Genomic DNA, 19,285 nt, shown 5'->3' with positions numbered 1-19,285 from the left:
ATCAGCATCACCTGGGGACTTGTTAGAAATGCAGATCCCCAGGCCCACTTCCAGACCTACTGAATCAGAAACTTGAGGGCAGGGCCTAGCAATCTGTTTTAATAAATCCCCAAATAATTCTGATACACACCAAAGTTTAAGAACCACTGGCCTAGACCATCTTTTTTTTAAATTTTAAATAAGAGCTTTATTGAGATGTAATCCATATACCATACAATTCACCCATTTAAAGTGTACAATTCAGTGGTTTTTAGTACATTCACAGAGTTGTGCAAGTATTGCCACAATTTTAGAACATTTTCATCACCCTAAAAAGAAACCCCGTTTCTTTTTCCCCAATCCCACTGGCCCCATTTTCCTAAGCCTACAAGCCCTAGGCAACCACTAATCTTTCTGTCTCTAGATTTGCCTATCCAGGACATTTCATGTAATAGAATCATGCAATAGGTAGCCTTTTTTGTCTAGCTTCTTTTATTTAGCATAATGTTGTCAGATCCATTCCTATTATAGCATATATCAGCACTTCATTCCTTTTAATGGCTGTCTAATAGTCCATTGTATAGATATGCCACATTTTGTTTATCCATTCATCAGTTGATGGATACTTGGGTTGTTTCCACCTTTTGGCTATTGTGAATAATACTCCTATGAACATTTATGTACAAGTTTTTGTGTGGACATATGTTTTCATTTCTGTTGTGTGTATGCCCATGCGTGGAATTGCTGGGTCATATGGTAACTCTATGTTTAGTCTTTTATGGAACTATCAGACTGTTTTTCAAAGGGCTGCACCATTTTATTTTCCTGCCAACAATGTGTGAGTGTTCCAGTTTCTTCACATCTTTGGCAACACTTATTATTATCTGTTAGACCATCTTTTGAGATAATGAATTCTGTAAGTTTAATATGCTATGGCACTTCTTATTTTTCCTAAAGTAAAATCATCAAACCTTCAAAGGATGCCTTTTAGCTGTTATTTCTGTGATTAGATATCTAGTTTTATGTTTATACTACCCATTTTATGATTTTATAAACTTCCATCAAATTTTTGGTCAGTTTCATTTTGAAACAATGAAGCCAGGGACATTTTTCATTCTCTAATATGTCTCACCTAGTTCAATAAATATTTTTTCAATTAGTTGATTCTCAAACATTTCTTCTTTTTTTTGGCTGCACGGCACGGCATGTGGGATCTCAGTTCCCCGACTAGGGATCGAACCTGTGCCCCCTGCAGTGGAAGTGCAGTCTTAACCACTGGACTGCCAGGGAAGTCCCTCAAACATTTCTTGACTATAAACATTCCTTAGTTTTGCAAAACACCTACTATCAAAAGCAACTCATTTTCTCAACCCTTTGATTTCTGATTATAAGCTCCAGCTAAAGAAATAGGGCCTTACTAAAGCTGATGGTCCTTTTCTTTTCCAGAGGAATGGCTGCTTGTTGGAACGAAACAAGGTCATCTTCTTCTCTATAGGATTCGGAAGGATGTTGGTAAGTGGCAGCTTTTCAGAACAAAGTACAAGGCGGCTTACTACTCATGTAAAAAAAAAAAAAAAAAGATATGTATACACTGTAAAATCAGTGATTCCTGGACCATTAAAAGAGTGCTTGCTTCAGCAGCACATATACTAAAAGTTGACCGTTAAAAGAGTGACTGGGGGTTGGTGGTAGTGCAGTGGAAAAGTGGGGAGAAACTTGTGACAATCTCCAGGGTTTTCTCTTTTTTTCAGACTGTATTTCCCTACCCCCATCTGGGAAGTGGGGCTAGATATTTTTTCCCTTCTCACTTCTTGGAGACTCATGCCAGAAATAAGAAATATTACTAATGGGAGTAAAATTCTCATGTAAATGGTATGGTAGTAGGGAAAAAAAATTAGGAGCCCTTGATGTTAAAGGTCTTGTTAAACTTCTGTGGGACGGACTAGGACAGAGGGGGCCTGGGCTTGAGTCAGGTTTTACTTCTCCCCAGTCACGTGACTGTGAGTAGGTCCTTTCCAATGTCAGTTTCCTCTTCCATAAAGCATCTCACAAAATTGTTGGGGTCAGATGCAAGGACTTTGAAAACTAAAACTTTAATCAAATTATTTCTTTGTCAGTAAAAATGTAGAATAATAACTAAAAGTATTTGACGTTTATTCTGTTAGAGTGCCCTCTAATGGGGAAAAAAGTACGTTGCTCCCTTTTCCTAGTTTTATTTGTGTTCTCTGTGGAAAATTGATGTGTTTGGATATTATACCCTGGAGCTACAGAGTATAGAAGTCAGCTGTTAATGCCAGAGTAGGTTGAACCATATGAAATTGTCATTATTTGGCTGTATTAGAAAAAAACAAAATTTCCTAGCTTTCAACCTAATATATAACTTATCATAGTGAATAGCTTAATGTAAGTGTGGAAATAGAGCCTTCTCTTTGGAACCTGTAGCAAGGGTAACATATTGGGGGAAAAAAGAGTATCTTACTGGTGTAAAGGAGAAAAAAATTCCTTTTAACTCTACCCATCTTAGGTTGATTGTATGGGGACCTGTAAATCAGAGAAGCAACAAGACAAAGGAAAAGGACTTTGAGTTTCTACAGTGGCAAATTATGGGAAGGCAAATATATGAGGGAACTAATTGGAGATGTTTGTTATGTAGATTCCTCTGGTGCAGTCTGTGGACTGATATGGGTCTCTAGTTGTCTCTAAATTGACTAAATATTGTCCTTGGTAGAGAGGAGAGGGGAGGCACCTTTGTAAATTTGTGTCTTGCTCTTTGGCAGATGGCAGAGAGCCGAGAGCTTTTCTTGTATCTGCTTCTTCTCAGTTACCTTCAACTCAAAATAATCCTTGTGCCAGAGTAGCATATTTTGGGGTGGCATATTCTGCTACCCTTCACTGGTGCAATAGGGAGGGAGGAAGGTACCTGGTCAGGTTCTGTGGTGGGATAAGAAGAGAAACCAGAAGATCAAAACAGGGTTTACAGTAAGTCCCCTACATACGAACAAGTTCCATTCTGGCAGCCCGTTCGTAAGTCCAACAAAGTTAGCCTAGGTGTCCAACAAAGTTAGCCTAGGTACTCAGCTAACACAATAGGAGGACAAGCTGCAATTTCACTCACGCCTGACGTTGATTGAACATGCATTCGCATCTTCGAAAGTTCGCAACTTGGAAGGTTCGTACGTAGGGAACTTACTGTATTTCATTTCTAAGTTTTTCAACTTTCCTTTAAATCAGGAGTCAGCCAACTTGTTCCAAAAAAAGGACTAAATGTTACCTGAAAACTGGGTTCGCCTCTTAGTGGGTGTTGAGCCAAAAGACACAACCAAGGCAGAGAGTGGGAGAAGGAAGGATTTATTACTTGCAGCAAGTAAGGAAAACACTAGGGATCTTTCTCAAAGCAGTGTCTCCCCAAACAGCAAAGTTGGGGAAGTTTTTAAGCTAAGGGTCCATGCATGTTCATGAAGGGCCTTGGGTAGTTGAGAGTCCAAGCTTTAGCTGAGTGAAGTGACAGCCTGGGAAGGAGGTGTGGTGTCCATAGCTTCCGTATCAGAGCTGCTGCCTGCTTGATCTGAGAGCAGAGAGTGAAAGTGAGAGCTTCTCCTTAGCTTCTACCTCCTCTCGAGGTCTAGCACGCACTGGACACTGAGGGTCTGAAAAGGTCAACATCATCATCCCTTAGGTTCCAGTTGATCTGGTGGTTGAGCACCTTAGAGGGGGTTAAATTCTGCAAAATCTCAAGAAAGCCAGGCTAATCTTTACCACCGAAACAGCACTGGGAGTCTTTTCACCTGATTTGTTATCTTTGCTATTGTTACTTCTCTTGCCTGATAAAGATTTGTTCTTTTGTTCCCTTAAGATCGTTATTACTAAGATCTGTCCAAGGACAAGCACTGTGGCCAGGCTTAGCTCACAAAATGGCTTAGGCCAAAAATGGCTTCTCTTATGTCAAGAAAACCATGACTGGTTCTCTTTCTCCGGGTACCCTCTACCTTATCGACTTACACAAATAGTAAATGTTTTAGGCTTTGCAGGTCATAACATCTCTGTCGTGACTACTGTACTCTGGTACTGTAGCAAAAGAGCAGCTGTAGACAGTATGTAAATGAATGGGTGTGGCTGTGTACCAGTAAAGCGTATTTATGAAAACAAGTGGAGGACTGGATTTGACCCCAGGCAGTACTTTGCTGGCCCTTGCTTTAAATTTTAGTTCTCAGAGCCAGAATATTTGTATTCTGTGTCATTAACCCAGTCTGTAATTTAAAAATTCAGCCTGGCTTTGGTTTTATTCAGCTTTCAACAACTGTGTTTTGACTGTCTACTGCGGGCTCAGATGACGTGCAAAGCAGGGAGATAAAGAGAGCCTAATATTCTTATCCCAAGAGATAATCAGTTCTTTGTGCCATCAAATACTAAATACTCTGATAAAGTAACTTGTTTAATGTATCATTTCTGTATAAGTGGTAAGGAATTGAAAACTAAACTATAAAAATAAACTTTTCAACATAGTATAGACTGAAACTGGTAATATTAATGTTAATCTGACTTGGAACCCTGGTGCCAACTGTTCCTTGCCCTGTGACCAATTCACCCTGTAACCTTTGACAAGTTAGTTAATCTTCCTCAGTTTCCCCACAAGTAACTTGAATAGCAATATTAACCTACCTTAGATAATTAGGAAATCAAACTGATTAGAGACTTCACTTCTCCCTATACCCTTAGAGAACAGTTCAGTTCTGGACCAGCTCTGGTCTGTTTATGGGCCAGAAGTAGACCTGGGCCTCCATGAATTAGCCGTAGAACTAACTGGGTTTCTAAATTTGAGATATTCCGAACTGAAACCACTAGATGGCATTTTGGGAGGCTCCGAGGAGCTCCAGTTCTTTATGTCTCAGCGCAGAAAGAATTCATCGAGAGGCAAAGCGATAGATAAGAATTGATTTATTAGAATAGGATACTTGTGAGGCTTATAAGCGGGCAGGCGAGAGGGTGCCACGCGCCGAGAACTTAGTGGGCTACAGTTTTATTTTTTTATTTAAATAAATTTATTAATTTTATTTATTTATTTTTGGCTGTGTTGGGTCTTCGTTGCTGTGTGCGGGCTTTCTCTAGTTGCGGCGAGCGGGGGCTACTCTTCATTGCGGTGAGCAGGCTTCTCATTGTGGTGGCTTCTCTTGTTGTGGAGCACGGGCTCTAGGCGCATGGGCTTCAGTAGTTGTGGCACTTGGGCTCAGTAGTTGTGGCTCACAGGCTCTAGAGCGCAGGCTCAGTAGCTGTGGCGCACGAGCTTAGTTGCTCTGCGGCATGTGGGATCTTCCCGGACCAGGGCTCGAACCCGGGTTCCCTGCATTGGCAGGCGGATTCTTAACCACTGCGCCACCAGGGAAGCCCAAGGGCTACAGTTTTATAATCAAAGGAAAAGTGGAGAGGGGGGAAAGACCACCTTCTTCCTCATTTTTGAGTAGATGTCATGCTTCTGTCATCAGTTCCTCCTCCACGTCAGGCAAAGGAATTTTCTTATCCCTACATGGTCAAGCCAGGACTGTCATGGCGCAATGGAAGTGAGCAAAAAGGTAGTAACATATGCTAAAAATGACACATCATCTCAGGTTTCAGTATAATGTCACTTTTTCCTTATATTTTTGTTTTTAGTGCGTGCAGAGAGCATGTCCTAGGAATCATTAACTTACTGAGCTCACTGGGCAGGATGTGTGTCTCATGCCACCATTGTTTTATTGTTTTGGAGCATGTCTCATGCTTCTGTTTTGTTGCTGAGCAAGCCTGCTCGGTTTTATGGTTAAGTAAACCTGCTTTCTTGAGTGGTCATTAACTTACAGGGGTCTCCCATAATTTTTTCTTTACTTACAGTCCCCTAGTGGGATTGACTATTTAATTTCCTACTTTGTCCCTTTACTCTGTCCCTATCCAAACCTCAGTAAGGCTACGACCAGACTGTCTTTCTGAGGGAAGGGAGAGAGCGGGTAGTGAGATGTCATGGAAAGACTGGGGTTAAGGGGACCTGGATTCTGATCTGATCTGAGCCATCTCCTTCCTGTGAGTTCACAAATGTCTCTAGGCTTCAATCTACTCAGAGACTTCAGTCTACTCTTAAACAGAGGAGTTAGATTACTTCTTACTTCTTATCTAAGGTCTTAACAACTTGGTGTTTACTTCAGTGATGCCTCACCCTAGAGCAGTGGTTCTCAAAGTTTGGTCTTGTGGAGGAAAAATGTCACCTGCCATATCAGTAAACAAAGGATGTCGTGGCCCTCAAGCCATCAGCCAGCCACTGCAGCCTCAGACTGTGCGCCCTGAGGGGATTCAGGAGGGAGAAAAACAGGATACTGGCTCCAGATAGTTAAGGTGCATATCAAAGGAATGATTTCAATGAGCCCAGACTCTTGCATCCTCCCATACATAGAAACTTGAGAAGTCTGATTTTCTTACATAGCAGTAATCTTTTGATGTCCGACTACCTGTTTTTTTTGTCTGAACTCCTATATATCCTGGCTCCTCCCTGGCTTAAGTCCTTAGCAAGTCTACAGAATAAAAGATAATTCTCAACTTTTAGGTTGTGCACTTTTTTCCAGTCGACAGTTTCTAGACCCCAGGAGGTTCCCCAAAATCCTTTCAGAGGTGCCACAGCGTCGAAACTTAAGTTCACAGTAACACTAAAACATTATTGTTTTTCACTGACATTTGCACTGACGGTATACAAGTAAGGCAGCTAAAACTGCTGCCCCTCATAACAAGTTCAAGGCAGTGGTCGGCAGTCTTGCCGACTTGCTAGAGAAAAGCCCTCAAGCAGCAATGAAGACCCATAGCAACCAAAAATAAATAAATTTATTTAAAAAAAAATTTTTTTTAAATACACTTTTAAAAAAAAATTAATTTATTTATTTTTGGCTGTGTTGGGTCTTCGTTTCTGTGCGAGGGCTTTCTCTAGTTGCGGCGAGCGGGGGCCACTCTTCATCGCCGTGCGCGGGCCTCTCACTATCGCGGCCTCTTGTTACGGAGCACAGGCTCCAGACGCGCAGGCTCAGTAGTTGTGGCTCACGGGCCTAGTTGCTCCGCGGCATGTGGGATCTTCCCAGACCAGGGCTCGAACCCGTGTCCCCTGCATTGGCAGGCAGACTCTTAACCACTGCGCCACCAGGGAAGCCCCTAAATACACATTTTAAAAATTCCTCAGTTTTAATCTGTAACGGTAAACATTGATAGCTATAATCCATGTAAAAGTTCTGGTCCTCAGTAAGTTTTAAGATGAAGGGGTCCTGAGGCCAAAAAGTGTGAGAATCTCTGCCCTAGATAATTCTGCTCATAAAGAGAATTGTTAGAGGTAATAAAGTCCTTTTCACATACAGAACTCTTTATCAAGCAGTAATGGCTGATTTGTGTGTGTGTGTGCAATGTAATGGCATAATACAGGGCAGGTTTCTGAATCTCCCAGAACTTCAGGGCCCCGTCTTCATCTCCTCTTCTGTGGTACATGTGGAGGAAGTAAGACCAGCTTTGGTGGTGTGGGCCCTAGTGGCTGCCTCAAAGAATCTCCATTGACTTGAGCCGTCGGCAGCGTACATAGTCTCTCCCCGAGCCAGGAAGCAGGTGGCAGGGTGCGGGCTCAGCACACAGGCTTTACGTAAAGTCAGCCCTGAGTTTGCCTCTGGGCTTTCTCTCACTGGCTGCTACCTAACTGCTTGACCTGTCAGGTTCCTCAGATATGAAATTGAAATAATGATACCTACTCCTTGAGGTGGTTGTGAAGTTACAGGGAATACATAGAAATTTTAAAATCCAGAGCCTGGCGCTTAGTTATCGCTTAGTTAATGGTAGCGGCTGTTATTATTGTGATAATTATTCTCTTTTTGACTCTGGTGGCTTTTGATGCTAAATGTTTCGGTCATCCCAGCAAGGCTGGCTTCGTGTGTTTTTTATGGTCTATAACTTTCTTCCCCTTTTTAGCAAGTGTCAGCAGATGTAGCATCGCCTGAGAGTGGCAGTAAGTGTAGATGCATTAAATTGCTTTAGCTCTGGGGATGGTGGTGTTCGCTCTGTCCTGTCATACGGGACACAGGGTAACCGCTGGGATTTAGTCTGTCTCAGTCTAAGGATGCTTTGGGCTGGGATTCATTGCTGGGGCTCCTATACTTGACTGTTACTTTTTACACTCTTTTGGTGACATACTTTGCCAAGGTACTATTATGTAGGATAAAATCCTCATAAGTATCTTGCAGCTTCAGTAAACTGTGGTGTGATCCTTTCTGCTAATGCCAAGTGAAGGTGCATGAAACCCTCTGTTCTAAAATTGGAGTTGAAAGCAACTTACTGTACTCAGTAAAGACAACTGGCTATTTTAGATCTCCAGCTTCTAGTCTTTCAGGAATTCTTTATAATTCATGTAGGAGAGCAGTATGGAGCAGCATTTTTTGTCATAGTTATTTTTATGTGTATCCCTGTGTTTGGAAACGTGAATGTTTGTTTCTTTCCCATAGGTTGCAACAGGTTTGAAGTGACATTAGAGAAATCCAATAAGAACTTCTCCAAAAAGATTCAGCAGGTAGGCCGTGATGGTGGTCGCTACAAGAATATTTGACTTCTTTGAGACCCTGTCAAAGCTAGGACTTTGGTAAAATTATTTATTCATCTTTGAATCCTCTGCCCTTTGTCCTCCCATTTATGCAGGGATCTCTGTCCATCCATCAAGTACCTGAGATCCTCTTTCACAAGCAGAAATTGTGATTGCACCTAAGTCAGATCCTTGTCACTGATATCGGCTTTTCAGTCCCTTTTTAGTATTGCAGTTAAAATGAACATTTGTTAAACCTTGTCAGAAATGTTTGAGTCTAATGATTTACTATTTTCCAGATCCATGTGGTTTCCCAGTTTAAGATTCTGGTCAGCTTGTTAGGTAAGAAAAGGGGTTGCATTTGTATTTCATGCGTCAAGAAACAAAAGCTATGACCTGATTAACCCTTTCACGGTTAATTTGATAGTTGTTACTTAACAATGAAACGGACACATTCCTAACCAGATGCAGCAGGGTACACAGGTAATAAAGGCACCAGCATCCCCCATATCTTGCGCTCTGTTCTCCAAGAAGTGTCACTTCATTCATTCATTCATTCAATATTTATTGAGTCCTACTCTAGGCATTGGGGATACCAAGTTGAATGAGACATGGTTTCTGTCTTTGAAACTTAGGTTCTGGTTTTGAAGACCAAAATGACAGAAAGTACTCATGTTACAGTGTGATAAGTTACAATGAAAATTTATAAAAAGTATCGTGGGGTCTTAGTAATGGGAGGGACAGCATTGTCTACTGGATGACTAGGGTTTCAACAGGAAGAGAAGGGTAGGCAGAGTGTTATAGGCAGAGGGAACAGCTTAAGCAAAGGCCCTGAAATCTGGCCAGACTTAAGGTATATGGTGGAGACTGGCAAGAGACAGGTGAGAGATCAGGGCCAGACTATTCCAGGCCTTGTTTGAAAAGCCATAGTTTCATGGAAGGCGGCCAGTGAGGCCTTTTCATGGCAAGCAGAAGAACTAGAAACTTGCCTCATGCTCTGTCCTGTTCAGCCCAGGGCCCAAATGGTAGAATCATTTTAAACTTAGTTTCTAGTCAAGAGAGAAACATTTAAAGTAACTAAAACTAGCTAGGAGGCCCAAGTGAAATTATTGCGCTGGCTTTGCTAGAAAAGAAATCCTTGCCATGGGTTTGTACAAAATCCACAGGGGGTTTCCTTTCTCTTACTGGAGGCTCCTAATGTGAGTACGTTTGAAAGGAATTTCTTGTACAAATATTGCATCACAAGTTTCCAGACTTGAGAAAGACCGAGTGTAAGAGTGTTCTTTGGAAGTGAAAGAGCTCTTTAATTCAAGCCAGCCCAAATTTAAAGGAACAAAATATACAGGTTTAGAAGACTAAGTGACCTCCTAAATGTTTTCGTACTGGTCATGGACCAGAATAAGTCATTGTTAGTGAAGCTGAAGGTACATCTTCGACCAACATTTGCCATTTGATTCTTCTGGTTGTTACACAGTTATTTTGTGTGTGTGTGTGTCTTGAAGGTGGCTATACTAGAGAACTGTGATAATTTATACGGGTGTTTTACCTCCTTCCAAACAGAAAATAATATTTATGTCCATGACCTGTTGACATTTCAACAAATCACTACAGTTTCCAAGGCAAAGGGAGCATCACTGTTCACATGTGACCTCCAGGTAAGTGTGGGCGAGATGAAATTTGACTTTGTGCTTTAATAAATGCAGCCTTTCCTACATCATTCCTACCACTAGATGGGAAGAATAACATTGATATCCAAACTCAGCAGAGACTCCAAAGAAAATATTTGATTTTGGATTGTATTAGAGAAGTTTCCCCCTTAAAATGCTGAAACATTTGCTTTGATCACTTCTTAGCACTTACGGTCTATATTGACGCTGCATCGTTTGTTGTATGCTTAGGCATTTCTGTCCCCCACTCCTTTAAAGGATTGAAAGTGGGCCTGCTGTCACTGACACAGGCTGATCCCTGCCCCTGCAGGTATTGACAGCCATGAGCAAGGAGCATTTAAGAAAAAAAGGAGGAAGCAGTTATGTAGGTTTTCCTCTCTAAATTATAAACGCCCATGACATTTGCTGGGACCAGGGCCTCTGACTGGCAGCCCTTGGGGAGGAAGCGCTTCTCAGCCTGTTGTCTCTGAGTGCATCTTGGAGAGAATGGTGTGCTTTGGTTCAGCTTATCTGGCAGCGTGACTTTGTATGACAAGGGATGTTCAGATTAGTAGCCTTTTCAGGGTAGAAAAATCTCTAATATAGTTGTCAGTTCTGGAGTCATCGTGTGCGCGTCCTCACTCGCTCTGGGTGTCTCTTCCCAGCACACAGAGACCGGGGAGGAGGTGTTGCGGATGTGTGTGGCTGTGAAAAAGAAGCTGCAGCTCTATTTCTGGAAAGACAGGGAATTTCACGAATTGCAGGTAAAGTCCACTGTTTGCTGGTCCACAGGTTGGGTGGGAGCTGCTGCTAAGTTGATGCACAGCTTGAAAGACTTGCTTTTCAGTTCCTGTGAAGCTCAGGAGCCCGATCTTGATGTTCTCCCCGGATGAATGCTCTGCTAGGAGTACCTATGAGTTACCTGTGCCCACTTGCCAAAGTCTCCTGGCCTTCAGAGGCAGGAGTAGGACAATTCTACATCTCTACAGATTCATTTATATCCAAGGGGGTTTTCACCTTTTCCGAATGCACCTTGTCCAGTTCATGGGTGACTTGTATTTTTATTATGGGTGGTTTCCTGGCCTTGTGGTAAGAGAATTGTATTCAGATGAGGGTGAGAGTAATTGTGCAGAATGGGGGTGGAATAACAGGAAGGTCATGGTTTTTTTCCTTTAACATCTTTCCAATTGAACTCTTGCTGTCTTTCTCCAGGGGGACTTTAGTGTACCAGATGTGCCCAAGTCCATGGCATGGTGTGAAAATGCTATCTGTGTGGGTTTCAAGAGAGACTACTACCTAATAAGGGTAAGATTTACTATTTTGCAAGTATCGTCAGTTTACCTTGGGGAAGGTGATTATGAGTCTACCTGGGAGAGATGATTATGTGCTTCTGAACTGTAGGTCAAGAGACTGCCTTTAGTAGAGTTTTTGGCATAACAGGGTTTGTGTTTGTATGTTTGGTTATCTTTCATGCTCTAAACATCTTTCACAAATAAGATGTCTGTGTATCTTAAGCCAGGCAGAGTCAACTCTCAGTTCTCTACATAATGAATTATCCATATCCTGTATCTAGTTATTTGGCTAGATAATTAGGGCTGCATGCCTTTGTCCAGTAGCATTATCATGGACTGCTATCTTGAGGCTTCAGTGCTGAGGAATTATATACTAATTTTAGTATTAACTTAAGTATTTTTAAGACTTTGAGTTTCCTGCCCCCCAAAATCTTTTAGTATATTTGTTATAAAAATTATTTTCACTGTTTTTTTTAAATTTCAAAAGCCATATGTGTTTATTATAGAAAATAAGAAAATATAGATAAGGAAAAGAAAAGAAGTGCAAGTCATCCGTAATTCTCCCACTCAGAAATAATCACTGTTAACATTTTGGTAATGGGCATCTGCCCTATTTACAAAAATCTCATGTTATACACATTGTTTTATAACCTGCTTTTTCTCTTAAGTGGTAAATATCCACGACATTGGTTTTTTTCCCCTCCAGTATGCAGACTGTATGTAAAAAAGGTTGGTTTACCATTCATTTTATAGAATAATAGAAATTCCTTAGCTTCATACCCCTCTCTTAATCCAGACTTGACAATCCTGGAGGTCTTTCTCCCCACCTCCCACTTCCCTACTCCCTGCTGTGTTAGCTCTTCATTGTTTATCTAGTTAATATATTTGTTCCCTGTTTATATTCTTGGACGAGCCTAATTTTATCAGTATCAGAATTGCACGCTCCTAGGCGAGTTACTGCTGTGTGACTGCATAGCCATTAGGCAGACAGGTGCCTGAGAGGAATCTGTGAGGGGCGGGAGACGGAGCCAAAAGTTGGAAGAGGGCTCTCATTCCTCTGACTACCTTAGGTGTTGCCGTCAGCTTCTTGAAGGTGGAGTGTTTTGAGGGTGAGGAATCTTGCTTTAGGACCAGGTTATTCAAAACGTATTCATTTATTTACAGACAGTAAAATTTATTCTTTTGGATGTGCAGTTCTGAGTTTTGACAGATGCCTAGAGTTGTATAACCACCACCACAATCAAGAGTCAGAACAGGGGACTTCCCTGGTGGTCCAGTGGTTAGGATTCTATGCCTCCACTGCAGCGGGCACAGGTTCGATCCCTGGTCAGGGAACTAAGATGCCGCGTGCCGTGGGGCCAGGTAAAAAGAAAAAAAAAGAGATTCAGAACAGTTCCATCATCCCAAGAAATTTCCCTCATGCTGCCCCTTTGAAGTCAGCCCTCCTTCCACACCCCAACCTCTAGTAACCACTGATCTGTTCTTCATCTCTTATAGTTTTGCCTTTTCCAGAATGTCATATAAATGGGATCATACAGTATGTAGCCTTTTGAGCCTGGATTCTTTCACTTAGCGTAAATGCATTTGACATCCAACTGTGTTGTGTGTGTGTCAATATATTCTTTTTTATGGCTGAATAGTATTCCATTGTATGGATGTACTACAGTTTGTTTATCCATTCATCAGTTGAAGGACAAAGTTGTTTACAATTTTTATACATTATAAACAAAGCTGCTATAAACTTTTGCACACAGATTTTTGTGTAAACACAGGTTTTCATTTCTCCTGAGGAAATGCCTAGGAATGGGATTGTTGGGTCCCATGGTAAGTGTATATTTAACTTTATAAGAAGCCAACAAACAAAATGGCTGTACCATTTTGTGTTCTCACCGGCATCATATGAGAGTTCCAGTTGCTTTGCATCCTCGCCAGCAATTGACATTGTCAGTTGCCAGGCTAGATGCTTGTCTCCATGTTAGAGAAAAAGAGAACTGGTTCGACGTTGTGATGACAAAATTTGTCGTAACAGACTCTATAATATTTCTTTATGCCAAATGAGGAATATTATTGGCTTCTGTAGATTTGGGGTTTTAACTTGATTTTTCCAGGCCATCTGTGTTCCTGCCTCTGGCTGGAGAATGATGGGTGACTCACTTTGTGTCTTCCTATAGGTAGATGGAAAGGGGTCCAACAAAGAGCTATTTCCAACAGGAAAACAGCTGGAGCCCTTAGTTGCACCTCTGGCAGATGGAAAGGTGGCTGTGGGTCAGGATGATCTCACCGTGGTGCTCAATGAGGAGGGGATCTGCACACAGAAGTGCGCCCTGAACTGGACAGACATCCCAGTGGCCATGGGTGAGACCACCATAGCTTCTCTTTCCCACTTTGGGCCACCCTCTAAGAATGGAGCCCCATTCATAACTTTAGCAGACAGTGGTTTCCAGTGTCATTCACTCTCAGTTCCCCTTCTTGTAAGTAGAAAAGTGTTTTAGGGTTATTAAAAATGGGATATTCTGGGGACTTCCCTGGCGGTCCAGTGGTTAAGACTCTGCACTTCCACTGCAGGGGGCACAGGTTTGATCCCTGGTCAGGGAACTAAGGTCCCGCATGCTGCGTGGTGTGCCCCCCCCGCACCCCCCCGCAAAAAAAAAAACAAAAGGGATATTCTGGCTTTTGTAGGAAATTGGGTTTTGCCCCAGAGGGGGAAGAATGTAAACAGAATTGTACATATTAGGAAGTGATTGTCTACTACTACTATTTTTACCTCTTAGTTCCTTTTCTTTTACCTTCTTTTTAATGTTTTGTGTCCTCTGCCAAAAAGACTACGTTTGGAAATTAGTGGAAATTCTTTACTTCGTCCTATAATCCGTATAACTCAGCATCAAAAGGTTTTCGATGTGGTGGTTCTTGCTGCTCTTGTTTTTGTAGCTTAGAGGCACGGAGTGTGTTCAGGTGTGTCTGTCCTACACATCAGGTGTTTCTGCTCCTACACCTGCCTCAGGCTTCCAGCTCTCTGCGTTGGTATTGCCTGGAAGCATGTGACCACGCTGGCAGCAATTCATTTTTAGTCAGAAGAGTAAGCATTTTAGTTACTGCTGTGGAGAGGCGTACAGACATGCTGACTTTAAGGGCTCTAGCTCGGGAGACAAGGATTACATCTTGCATAAAGAGACGAAACAAGGCCCTGCTTAAGGCATTAAATCGGATGAGTTGAGATTTGGTAGTTGAGAAAGGGGAAGTTCATTGTTCAGTTAATCTGTAAGAAGTTCCATTAAGATTGCAGTAGACCAGGCAAGGAGTTCAGGATCTAGCTTAAAGAAAAATTGCTTTCATTTTAGGCAGAAAGAATAGTTTGAAAAATGAGCAGAAATGCAGAAGACATGCTGATTTGTGAGAGGGCATTCCAGAGACTGACCTGGCTGAAACAGGTGGTGTGGATTATGGAGGAATGAGGATGGGGCCAGTTGTTAGAGGCCCACTTGAAGGTCTGAGAGGCCATTAGATTACTAAACGGTAGAATTGATAAAAGCATCATGTTCTCGGGTGGTTATTCAGGTGGTGATTAGAGATGAATAGACCAGAAGGAAGATAAATCAAAAGCACAGTATTTTATAGGGCTCAAGATTATGTATATTCACAAGTTTGCCGTGGGTGGGGGGGGTTAAGAGCTTCCCGAGAAGCTTCGTGATGTTCTAGGGACCCTTGTTTTCCTTCAGAAGAAGAGCCTTGGTAGACTAGATGAAGCTGTGTGTGATATGCTGGAAGTAGGTTTCTGGTTCCCCAGCGTGGGGACCCTGTTTTAAGACCTTTGTTAGTTCCCAGCCCCTTTGGCAGTGTTTCGCAAAAACATTTTTGTGCCTTAACACATGGAGGGAGGGGACATTCATTCCTGGGTAGGGAGGGAGAACACCATCTGACAGGAAGAAGACTAAACTTCTTATAGACTTCGATTATATTTCTGCTCTCCTCTTCACTACTGCATCCAGGCTCCAGTCATTTTGAAAGGACACCCCATCCCTGTGCCTTCATCTGTGCTGTTGCCTCTTCCTTTCTTGTCTGCCCAGCAGCGTGCTGCTCATATGACAAGGCCCCCGTTCAGTGGCACTTCCTCTCAGAAGTCTTCTCTGACCCACAGGCAGAATTAGTCACTTCCCCCTGGGGAATATAAAATGTAGAATTAATTCCACTAATTCCCACCGCCCTTGCAGGTTTCTCCGTCATGCTAGCCGCACTGTCCCACTGGATGCAGTGAGTTTTCTGTCTCCTCTGCTCGTGCAGGAGCTCTGTGGGCACTGGGCTCATGTCTTGGTCCACTTCGAGAGTGCCCGCAACATCATAGCCTCTTAGTAAATGCTTGCTGATTGATGAATTTCTGTCATTGTCCGCCATTCATTACATGCCTGCTGGACACCAGCCAGTCTGCCAAGTTTGAAGACACAGAGAGATCCAGACCATCTCTGTTGTCAAAGACTTGGGGAGACTGAACAAATGATAAGACATGACAACCAAAAGGGTTTCTAGTATAGGTTACTTCTTTTATTGAATTAGACCTTATTAAAGTGGGCCAGATTTTAAAAGAACAGAGAAACTTTACATAGTTATACATATTAACATGAAAGAAAATTTTAATCGCTTTTTTAAAATGAGGTCAGCATAAAAAAAGAATCCAGTACAAAAAAAAACATGCTATTAACTTTTATTTTTTGGTAAGATGAAAAATATCAACATAATAACAACAATAGCATTCAAACTGATGAAGGTATTACTAAGGCCTTAGTTTTTCCTCATTTCTCAGTTCCCTTCTGGCTTTGAAATTTTATTGTACTATTCATTTAGAGTATAAATTGTGAATGTAATATGAAAAACTTTTTATCTGAAAATAAGTAATGAGGAAAATAAATTTATAGCAAGTTAGTCACACTAAGAAACTATTCTTATAAATATATTCTTTGAGGTTACATTTTTATATGATAATTATGCCATCTAGTGGTTCATTTTTTACTAATTTTAAAAAAATTCTGTTTTTAATTGTGGTTAAAAAAAAACACATAGCATAAAATCTTTCACCTTAACCATTTTTTCTTTTTTTTTTTACATCTTTATTGGAGTATAATTGCTTTACAATGTTGTGTTAGTTTCTGCTATATAACAAAGTGAATCAGCTATATGTATACATATATCCCCATATCCCCTCTGTCTTGCATCTCCCTCCCACCCTCCCTATCCCACACCTCTAGGTGGTCACAAACCACAGAACTGATCTCCCTGTGCTATGCGGCTGCTTCCCACTAGCTATCTATTTTACATTTGGTAGTGTATATATGTCAGTGCAACTCTCTTACTTGGTCCCATCTTACCCTTCCCCCTCCCCATGTCCTCAAGTCCATTCTCTATGTCTGCGTCTTTATTCCTATCCTTCCCCTAGGTTCATCAGAACCATTTTTTTTTTAAGATCCCATATATATGTGTTAGCATACGGTATTTGTTTTTCTCTTCCTGACTTACTTCACTCTGTATGACAGACTCTATGTCCATCCACCTCACTACAAATAACTCAATTTCATTTCCTTTCATGGCTGAGTAATATTCCATTGTATATATGTGCCACATCTTCTTTATCCATTCATCTGTCGATGGACACTTAGGTTGCTTCCATATCCTGGCTATTGTAAATAGTGCTGCAAAGAACACTGTAGTACATGTCTCTTTTTGAATTATGGTTTTCTCAGGGTATATGCCCAGTAGTGGGATTGCTGTGTGATATGGTAATTCTATTTTTAGTTTTTCAAGGAACCTCCATACTGTTCTCCATAGTGGCTGTATTAATTTACATTCCCACCAACAGTGCAAGAGGGTTCCCTTTTCTCCACACCCTCTCCAGCATTTATTGTTTGTAGACTTTTTGATGATGGCCATTCTGACCAGTGTGAGGTGATACCTCTTTGTGGTTTTGATTTGCATTTCTCTAATGATTAGTGATATTGAGCATCCTTTCATGTGTTTGTTGGCAATCTGTATATCTTCTTCGGAGAAATGTCTATTTATGTCTTCTGCCCATTTTTGGATTGGGTTGTTTGTTATTTTGATACTGAGCTACATGAGCTGCTTGTATATTTTGGAGATTAATGTTTTGTCAGTTGCTTCGTTTGCAAATATTTTCTCCCATTCTGAGGGTTGTCTTTTCGTCTTGTTTATGGTTTCCTTTGCTGTGCAAAAGGTTTTGAGTTTCATTAGGTCCCATTTGTTTATTTATTTATTTTTTATTTTTTTATTTTTTAAAGATTTTGACTTCTTTTTTTTTTTTTTTTTTAAGGAAATCACCACATCAATTTTAAATTTATTTATTTATTTATTTATGGCTGTGTTGGGTCTTCGTTTCTGTGCGAGGGCTTTCTCTAGTTGTGGCAAGCGGGGGCCACTCTTCATCGCGGTGCGCGGGCCTCTCACTATCATGGCCTCTCTTGTTGCGGAGCACAGGCTCCAGTCGCGCAGGCTCAGTAGTTGTGGCTCACGGGCCTAGTTGCTCCGCGGCATGTGGGATCTTCCCAGACCAGGGCTCGAACCCGTGTCCCCTGCATTGGCAGGTGGATTCCCAACCACTGCGCCACCAGGGAAGCCCCCATTTGTTTATTTTTGTTTTAATTTCCATTTCTCTAGGAGGTGGGTCAAAAAGGATCTTGGTGTGATTTATGTCAAAGACTGTTCTTCCCATGTTTTCTTCTAAGAGTTTTAGAGTGTCTGGCCTTACATTTATGTCTTTAATCCATTTTGAGCTTATTTTTGTGTATGGTGTTAGAGAGTGTTCTAATTTCACTCTTTTACATGTAGCTGTCCAGTTTTCCCAGCACCACTTATTGAAGAGGCTGTCTTTTCTCCATTGTATATTCTTGCCTCCTTTATCAAAGATAAGGTGACCATATGTGCATGGGTTTATCTCTGGGCTTTCTATCCTGTTCCATCAATCTATATTTCTGTTTTTGTGCCAGTACCATATTGTCTTGATTACTGTAGCTTTGTAATATAGTCTGAAGTCAGGGAGCCTGATTCCTCCAGCTCCGTTTTTCTTTCTCAAGATTGCTTTGGCTATTTGGGGTCTTTTGTGTTTCCATACAAATTGTGAAATTTTTTGTTCCAGTTCTGTGAAAAATGCCATTGGTAATTTGATAGGGATTGCATTGAATCTGTAGATTGCTTTGGGTAGTATAATCATTTTCGCAATGTTGATTCTTCCAATCCAAGAACATGGTATATCTCTCCATCTGTTTGTATCATCTTTAATTTCTTTCATCAGTGTCATATAGTTTTCTGCATACAGGTCTTTTATCTCCTTAGGTAGGTTTATTCCTAGGTATTTTATTCTTTTTGTTGCAGTGGTAAATGGGAGTGTTTCCTTAATTTCTCTTTCAGATTTTTCTTCGTTAGTGTATAGGAATGCAAGAGATTTCTGTGCATTAATTTTGTATCCTGCTACTTTACCAAATTCATTGATTAGCTCTAGTAGTTTTCTGGTAGCATCTTTAGGATTCTCTATGTATAGTATCATGTCATCTGCAAACAGTGGCAGCTTTACTTCTTCTTTTCCAATTTGGATTCCTTTTATTTCTTTTTCTTCTCTGATTGCTGTGGCTAAAACTTCCAAAACTGTGTTGAATAATAGTGGTGAGAGTGGGCAGCCTTGTTTTGTTCCTAATCTTAGAGGAAATGGTTTCAGTTTTTCACCATTGAGAATGATGTTGGCTGTGGGTTTGTCATCTATGGCCTTTATTATGTTGAGGTAAGTTCCCTCTATGCCTACTTTCTGGAGAGTT

At 41.3% G+C, this 19,285-nt stretch overlaps 1 protein-coding gene across 1 annotated transcript in view; it reads left to right on the top strand.

The window, feature by feature from the left end:
• VPS39 (VPS39 subunit of HOPS complex) overlaps nt 1-19,285 on the top strand; it is a 50,185-nt gene that overhangs the window by 6,126 nt on the left and 24,774 nt on the right. Inside the window, exons 2-8 of the mRNA XM_082453087.1 lie at nt 1,426-1,491; nt 8,466-8,530; nt 8,839-8,881; nt 10,100-10,194; nt 10,851-10,949; nt 11,398-11,490; nt 13,649-13,832. Coding sequence (XP_082309213.1) covers nt 1,426-1,491; nt 8,466-8,530; nt 8,839-8,881; nt 10,100-10,194; nt 10,851-10,949; nt 11,398-11,490; nt 13,649-13,832 — 645 coding nt within the window. The remainder of the gene's footprint in view (nt 1-1,425; nt 1,492-8,465; nt 8,531-8,838; nt 8,882-10,099; nt 10,195-10,850; nt 10,950-11,397; nt 11,491-13,648; nt 13,833-19,285) is intronic.

Source organism: Balaenoptera physalus (genome assembly GCF_965194825.1).
Source record: "Balaenoptera physalus genome assembly, chromosome: 2".
NCBI classification, from domain to species: Eukaryota; Metazoa; Chordata; class Mammalia; order Artiodactyla; family Balaenopteridae; genus Balaenoptera; species Balaenoptera physalus.
Note: the sequence above shows the minus strand (reverse complement) of the source record. Positions and strands in the feature narration are given on the sequence as shown.